The sequence below is a fragment of the Opisthorchis viverrini genome, assembly GCF_000715545.1.
Source record: "Opisthorchis viverrini unplaced genomic scaffold opera_v5_667, whole genome shotgun sequence".
Lineage (NCBI taxonomy): Eukaryota > Metazoa > Platyhelminthes > Trematoda > Opisthorchiida > Opisthorchiidae > Opisthorchis > Opisthorchis viverrini.
The window spans coordinates 52,651-61,413 of NW_008752336.1; the positions used below are offsets into that span (position 1 = coordinate 52,651).

At 42.9% G+C, this 8,763-nt stretch overlaps 1 protein-coding gene across 1 annotated transcript in view; it reads left to right on the top strand.

The window, feature by feature from the left end:
* T265_15626 (hypothetical protein) overlaps positions 1 to 8,763 on the top strand; it is a gene marked incomplete at both ends in the record, with an annotated part of 26,436 nt that overhangs the window by 15,934 nt on the left and 1,739 nt on the right. The window contains 2 exon segments of the mRNA XM_009178804.1: positions 2,517 to 2,604; positions 2,647 to 2,659. Of these exon segments, the coding sequence (XP_009177068.1) occupies positions 2,517 to 2,604; positions 2,647 to 2,659 (101 nt within the window).

An 8,763-nucleotide genomic window follows, 5' to 3' on the forward strand; every position in this document is an offset into this window, starting at 1 on the left:
GTAGAACTACATCACTCAGCTAGGATCCCCTGATGCTTTGTAAGCAACACGCTACCCAAAGAGGGTATACCGCCAACCTTCGTAACAGGTGATCTGTTACTGTTTCACTCGTCAACTGAGAACATATTATAGGAAGGCTTGTTGCAGACTTCCTCTTCTTAAGTGAAATATCCGGTTTTGCGATTGGTAAGCGGCCCAACACTATTCCATTGGAAAGTGTAGAACAAAGCAAATCAAGGCTCCCCACGGACACTTCACAACTGTTTCATCTTTGTCACGAACAACACAAGTGCATAGTTCATGAATCTGAAGATAGGGTCGGAGCCCAAACTTCGACAGTGAGTTTGAACACTAAGTTCATGTGGCTTGATGTGCACGGATTGCTTTCCGAAATTCGACAGGGGAACCTAGGAAGAAGAACGTACTAGTTTGTCGTGCTATGTGCGCTGACGGTTTTTCATCGATCTCACTTCGCTCAACCTTGAGTCAACCACCGACAGACAATGCAGATCTTGCATGTGCGTCTTAAACTCATCTGGCCAGAACCAATTAGAACCGTGGCTTTATTTCCACCGTGGTTACTTTCGTTAGGATTTTGAAAAGACACCTCTATACCATTAGTGGAGAATGAGAACATATACATTTTACGTTGACGTACTGATCAGTGTGGAAACCCACAGCTGAGAATTTTGAACGGGTCCTGTTTATTTGGAGATGTGAGGGCCAGCTCTTGCATCAGGAAACTGAAAATTGTTTCCACTTATCTGCGAAAATAATACGGAAGAATGATGGTTTTGGATAGCGTGGATTCATCTATTCAGACATCCCATTATAACATACAATTATAATGGAAGAAAATGTTGGTAACTAGGGTAGCGTAGATGGTCGTTGCCTTGTCAGCTGAGCTGGGCAATTTGAGTGCAAACGTTTCATCACCCATCGAGGTGACATCATCAGTGCGTGCGTTATTGGGGAGCGTAGAGGTGCGTAGCGGTGGGTTAGTGGTTGGCACAACCTTGATTGACGATGAAACGTTTGCAATCGAATTGACCAGCTCAGCGAACAATCCGACGAACATACAATTATAAACCTGCTGCAATGGTATGGACAAAATTCACGTGAGGTATGGTGACACCTGAATCCGGCTAGTCGATAGTGCGCGTCAGCTGGAGAAAAAGCACGAACATGAGAGCACAGCTTCCGCATAACGTCCTCAGAAGCGTACACAGTCGCGAAAGTTCTGCGATAGCTAGAGATCCCGCCCTTAAATATGATATTTGTATTTGGTTTGGACTAATTTTATCAGATTCGTTTCGGCAGGAAAGTTGGCGTCTGACACCACTTTAAACACCAGAACTGACCTTAAATCTTATAAAAAGTGGCGGACCTAATGACATTAGCACACCACACCAGCTTCTCGGGGAGATAAATATCCAAGAAGCAAGTTTTCCTGAACAATTGTGAGCGTAATTAGAGACCCATGCGGTTCTCTCTATTTATTGAACGTGCGGATGCATAATTTTATGGCCTGAGATAAGTTTTCCTAAACAATTGTGAGCGTAATTGGAGGCCCATGCGATTCTCTCTATTTATTGAACGGGCGGATGCATAATTTTATGGCCTGAGATAAAAACTGAAGATAATCTTCCTGTTGTAAGACCCTTTATGTGCTTAGCTGTCAGGTCTCCTTAGCCTAGACAGGGGAAGTCGAGATGCCAGAGTGGAATTCGAACCACGGATCCCCCTGTCGGTAAGTTTGCGCCTAAACCTCTGAGCTACCTTCGGCCTGACCTGAAATGATTGGCGTTACTTTACTAAAGACAACTTCACCCCAGTTTGGCTGCGTTATTCAGTGAAATTTTCAATGCGGCTTCATCAATGGAGGTTGGACGGCTCGGCAAAACTGATCTGCCAGCTTACCCACGTGATGACAATCAATCAAACTCAGCAAACTGGTCCAGTGACGTTAAATAATTTGTCCTCGAATTACCACTCTATAGTCCCTTATGCTCAACTGGTACTCATCGACTAAAATGTTCCCTTCAACCACCAAAGTATGGCATATCCGTTGACACACTGTGACTGAATACATCCTCTATAGGGACTTCCCAACTCAACTACGTATCCCATACGCGACACGTGATGCCACGTGTTCACCCTAGGCTGACGGCATACATGAATCGGTCCACTAATCCATCGATCGGTGTTTCAAAATGACTTGTGTACCTTCTCAAAGATGTAGACACGATCAACACGCTTGATTAATAATATGCGCAAAAAACACGTCAACAAAGCAGCTGTTACTTTCATTTCGGGTGCAACATTCATTCTGTTTGGGTTTGGACTATTGATTTTCGGTGCAGTCTCTTGGGGTCTATTACACATTCCCGGATTAACGTAAGTCACTTAGGAATGAACAGCCTGTGCTCATGTTCTGTTAAAGTAACCATCCGTCGGTCGGTCAAACTGAAGATGCTGGGTAAGTAATGCCTCGCCCTATAATGGAGTTTGAATAGTGGGACCCTTCATGTGATAGGTGTGTCCGTCATTGTGACCGGAACAGTTTTGTTAATAGTCGGTATGAGCCTGTGTGTTCTCACTCCGGTGGGTGATCGATTCTTTTAGCTTACCTCATTTCCATTTCAGTTCGTCCTGCACCGTATGCACACCAGGTACCCAAAAGACCGCTATTTCCACTAGCCTTTTTCGCTGTTGATAGCATGAATACTTTTTGTATGTATATGCCTATAAGAGAAATTCGGTAAGCGTGATGCGTATCAGTCAAAGTATTGATTAATTTTCGCGGTTACGTTTTTATTTTCTAATTTTGCCTCGAAAAACTCATATTTCAGGCGTATATTTACACTGATGTTAGGCTCATCCGTATGATTCTTATACATCATACAGTTATTTGGTCATACACTTGAAATTTCGCAGGTAACCTCAAGGAAACTATGCGATTACTCCCAAAATGATGTGAATAAAGAAGCTTCAAACTTGAGCAGCATTTCGTAGGTTAAACTTAACCTTCGAAGGAGATTTTGTTCAACCGCTCCTAAGATGGACAACGGTCACTTGCAAAATCATATAGGGTTGTGATTCAAGTCACGTCTTCTTAGGTTAAAATAACGTCGGTTATTCGAGAAATACGCTCATTTGCAAATAAATTTGGTTTTCACGAGAGACTCAAGTGGAACTCTCGTTTATGATACTCTACAGCTGAATGTGTTGCACACAGGCCGCCTCATGATTCAGTTGGTAAGATATTTGATATATCGCAGTATATTTTCATAAAGGAAACTGCTCACAAGGTTGTTAAAAGCCCACGATCGGTTTCCCCTTCTCGGGGCTCATCAGTTAGGCACAGCCCCGAGTTTCCGTCAACTTGATGTTCTACTTGAACCCAAATTATGAATCATGAGGTGGTCTGTTTGCAGCACATTCGGTTGTAGAATATCATAAACGAGAGATTCAGTTGAGTCTCTCGTGGAAACCAAATTTAGTCCCATATTTTCCTTGAAAATTTAGGTCTTTATTGAAGGTCAAGCACCCTCTTTAAACCTAGTTTGTCAGCCTATTGTCCCTACTATACCATAAGAATATCGCCACTTGAGTTCTATGCTTTTAGTGACTTTAACTCCACGGGTAAAATATTGTGCAATCCTATAATTTCTCTTTGAATGGGCTTCACACTTTCCAGCAATGTACCGGATATCCACTTCGAAGCGTCATAAGAGGCATGTTTTGAAATGGGGGTGTATCTGTGCAGATAAAATCATTTTCAGATGTTTCCGACAGGTAAATCGCGGGAGAATCATTGTCTACTCGACAGCTATTCCTGCTGACTCTTCTGACCGAAATGGTAGCGGTAAGTCCAGTGCGGTTCCATGACTCGCCAGGTTCTTACTGAAGCCGACATACCATTGGAAGTTCTTATTTCGTTGTGAGAGCACTACTCACCTTGACTGGTTTCTGCCTGCGTTGATGTGTTGTGCTGTTGTGCACAAATTCAGAATGTTCCTCCATTGATCCGTCACCGTCCGGTTTACTCTGAGCAGCTAATGTCTAAAACCTACAGAGATCCTTCAGCCGCACTAAATGGTCATGTAAACAAGGTAGAAGCTGGAACACAACAGCTGGAGAGCATTGTGCGACTGATACTTCCAGATGATTAGCCTATGTTTTCACTTAGAATTGGAGTAAAGCTGCCTTGGTGAATGTACGCCTTAACCCCAAATCTGTAGACTTACATTGGACTAGCAAGCACAAGAGCGCTTTGCTAGATCATTCGGCAGCTTGTTTTGGTATATAGTGATGTAATAAGATTCGTTTTACATAAGATTTAGTCTTAAATATGCCTCCAATATCGGAGCCATCTGCTCAAACCATTGAAAGACAGCTAATGAAGCACTGCACTGAAATTTAATGCATTTGTAAAAAGCATTTTTTCCGGTGAGAGTACCTCACAGTGATTTTTTCGAGTTTTTCTGAGCAATTTACAAGTCACTAGACTGGTCTCTCCTTATTCCTAGTCCACATGGCAATGGGTCTTACTTTCATTTAATCAGCTCTGAACGACATCCATCATTCACCTCCCCTTGAATAATACCACGTGAAAAGTACTTGTGTCTTATAACTGAGTTGTTCGTGGCCCGGGATTTTGAGAGACCTAACAAAGCCTCATTCGTTTCATTGTGGACGACCGGCATTTCATTCTCTATGTAAAACAACCGGGAGGCAAATGAATAGCCCAAGAGTGCAGTACGTCTTTCAGGTATAAAAGCCAGGCCAAATATGTTGAACAAAACCAAAACGGAGCCAAGTATATCATTTCCCTAGAAATTTCAGCAGTTCTGACTTTAAATCATGGTTCAGCGACCTTCGCTTGTGGTTTTCTAGTTTTCGTCGGTTTAAGGTTAAGAAAAGGTTATCAAACGGGCCTTATTCTCCCGGTATACTGGACAAGCTGGAGTTACCAACGATTTTCGCTCAGTGTTGGGTCGCATACGTCGGGCTGATGACCAGATTGCTGACACGTGTTTACCGTCACTTCGCTTGATGTGTTGTGATTCATAGGGATCAAAGGACCGCTTCATTGGGATTCAGAATGTCCGTGTTCTCACCCTCAGTACTCTTGGGTAGGCAAAACTGCCAGTATTTCTCTCGAAGTAACAAATTATTTATAATGTTCCTGGAAACACTTTCACGGCGCGCTACCGCCCTCTCCCTACTTAAGGTTAATCGGATAGCCGTAGTCCCTAGATTTCATCAAACTTACACTCGACTTAAACGCCAAATTGTAGGCGACTGAAGAATACCGTGAGAAATTTAGTTGAGTCTCTCGTTAACATCGTCTGCGTATAACGTGATGTTTAAGTGGAACGCGAGGCTGATGAAAACCAAGCTTACCTGATAAACCAAAAGAAGGATGACGCTGGTAGTGGACTGTGGTCTCTAAAGGGTGGCTGTCACTCCCTTATTCTTTTGATCGTCAGTAAACAAAGCTGGGACCAATGCGCTCTGGTGCACGTTATGTGGTCTGAAAAACTGATCGACTTACAGACTCAGGAAACCATGCCCTGATATCCCGAATATCATGCCAACTGAGTCATGAAGCGGCCTTTTTTCAGGCTTTTTTCAGAGACCATTTCGTCGAAGTTGTCCTAAGTGAGAGGACGAGATACGTCCCTCGAAATTTGTGAAAAAGTATATTTTGTCAGTCTGGTCTCGTTGTGGCGATGTTTTCATGTTTTCATGAATTGCACTAAGATCCACCGGACACTAGTACGAATGGTGAATAGCACTCGGCTAGACATGAGAGGACAACCGTATTAGAATATTTCAGAATCACCGCCTCTATGAGCGGCTTCTAGTGGCATGACAAAACCACAGCAGCTATTCAAGTCAAAAATAGCCAACTGTTTATCCCAACCGTCTGGATAGCGCTTGGAACCTGTTAAGAATTCATTGCTGTAAGAAAGTTTGGAAGGCAACCGTTGACTTTAATCCTGAGCTCTTAATGCAATTGTTTTGTCAAGCGAAGCGAGCAGATTGAAAAGCTCGTCAAGCAGTAAAATATCTTATCGATTCCCAGGAAAATAATCACCTTCTAACCTCAATCAGCCCTAAACATCTATTCCTAATGGAACTACTGCCCATTCGATTGAGCGGGAATACCGGACCGTTGTGATAAAGAGAAAGTGAGTTTTCTTAAATCTAGGCTATAGTATGACACTTTTCTCCAGTTTGAATGTTATTGTCCTGAACGTCCTCGATCTTTTAAGCCAATACAAGTGTACTGGTAGTATAGTCCTCGCCTGTAAGCTATGAAGTATATAAGTCTACATGAATCCGTCGATGGGGTTTAATTTTCTCATGGCTTGTTCGAAGCAACATTCCGTGCCTTCCGTTTTTCCGGATATTCAGGACATACAGTTTCGCCTTATTCCGGGAAAACAATTTTACGACCACCTCTGAAACCTCTCCGTTCTTGCTAGCAGAATTTTAGAACTTTCAGGTTCCCCATTAGTCTTGTGTGGTCTCTTCACATCTATTCTATGTCTGTTCAAGTCCAGTTTTGTGAACATAGACCTTGGCACTCTGTATCACCATCGCATCTTGTGTTCTATTTGGCTCCTCTGGCAGCGCGAGTGGACCTACTGTATCAGTGATGTATTCCGAGTATGGCTCATGAAAGATCACCATTTGTTGTTCCACTGACGGATATTCTTAACAATTTGCGGTCAGCATTTGCAGTGACCCTAGTTGCAGCTTTTATTCTCTGGATTGTGGACAAGCAAATCACGATATATATACATATATATATATATACCACAAAAGTCCAACAAAACTACCTGTTTGCCAACTATGCGGTTAGAGGAATTGGTGTACACTTCAAAGTACCAGATCCACAAAAAAAGTGCGGCATCTGATGGACTTCCGCGCGACTGAGTCAGGACGCGCAGAAGTTTATCCGACCTTGAATGACGTCAGTACAAAAATGGCTGCGAGAGTTTTATCGGACAACACCCGATTTTTTTACCATGTCATTGAACTCTGCTTGTCCGATAATTGCTTTGCGTTGTAATTCTTCTGATGCACTGCTCACGATCACTGTTCATCGATTTATCCTATCAATAATAAATGTAGTCAGAAAATCCACGCTACCATCGATTAGTGGATAAGATGCCCAAAATGTTTGGGATGGGATCAAGGAATCCCAAATACAATAAGATTATTTGGTAAAATCTGGTTGGTTTCGGCGGACTGTCTCACGGTGTGCAGTATCCACAGAAGAAGGGTTTAAATAGTCTGCCACTATGGCTAATTCGACCACGATTATACATATCGACCTCCAGAACTGCAGGTTTAGGCCAAGATGTAAGACAAAAATCTAGAGGTAGGGAATTGTTCGCCTCTAAAATGGTTGTCACTGGTAGCGTCTGGGCAGCCGCACTTTCACTTCCACGGCAAGAATATAATGACTGAATAAGAGGGTGGTATGATGAAAATGAGCGGTGTTCACAATGAGTGTTAATTCATTAGTTGGCGCCAACTAAAAGGACCAGTTGACAAAAAAGGCACCCTTTTTGGATAAAACACATCTTAGGGGAGGAAACATACTGCACTTCATATTTTCAAATTAACTTGGTGTTGGTGGGAGACTTGGCAACATTCACCTGAATCTCACTCATTTTCAATATTCCTTTGAGTGGACCAACCAGTCGCATTTGGAAAGATATCCAACGTATTGACGTATGCTTAAACGCCAACCATGAAATGAATGAATATTTGCGCGGCCTACTACCGGTTTCACTCTTCTTGAAACCCATCTGTCGGGCTCAGTCCCCTAATTTCTATCAAGTTTGTCTCTTAGGTGAACATCAATTTGCGATATGTTGCAAAAAACAAGACAAACCTGTTTGCAAATCAAGCTGGTGCTGAAGAAGGATCAGCCGAATTTCACCTGAATCTTTCAGCTACAGTACTCTTCAACTGCGTGTCTCCCGTCAACATGAACACTCTTGGTAAAATAGTGTGCATCACAATAGGTGTACCGGAAACACTTTGAGTTCCTAAAGAAGGTTCATTCGAACATGTCCAGGTGCATGTGGACTTTCGTTGTAGATAGATTCGTATCACCGAGAAAATATGCTGTCGACAGTGTGTCTCAAAACTTTTCCAATTTACTTAAAATGGACGTATGCTCATTGTACCGGTCCTTATCGAACCGGTATTTCGTCTGTAAATTTTGAGCTCATCAGCTTGTTCCAGCTACACGGTAGATTCTTGCCATTTACGCACCAAGTTATCAGCTCCCACCTCCAATGCGCAGCTACCTAATCCACCTCCTGAGATCACCGCTGAACGAAACTGTGGCAGCTACAACCGCTGTACGATAAGTACGCGGTTCTCTACTCTGACAGTGATGATGATGATGATGACTTCCATAGAATGCGTGAGATGGGATTTTAGTTTCCAAACCACACAGCGTGGAAACGCAAGGAACAGTTTGGTTTAAAACAGATGATATTCACTCATGAGTTACTACCATCATCAGAGATTGCAAAACCACTGTTGACACTGGTATTTCACCGCTATCCAATCACGAAATTTAGTTAACTCTGCTTAAAGCCCTGATGCACACCAGCTGCATGCATTCTGAAGTATCCCTGAATCTCAAGGGATATCAGGCTACAGTACGAGCTGTTTTGTTGTATGGCTGTGAGAATTGGCCTATTCGAGCAGCGGACCTGAGACGTC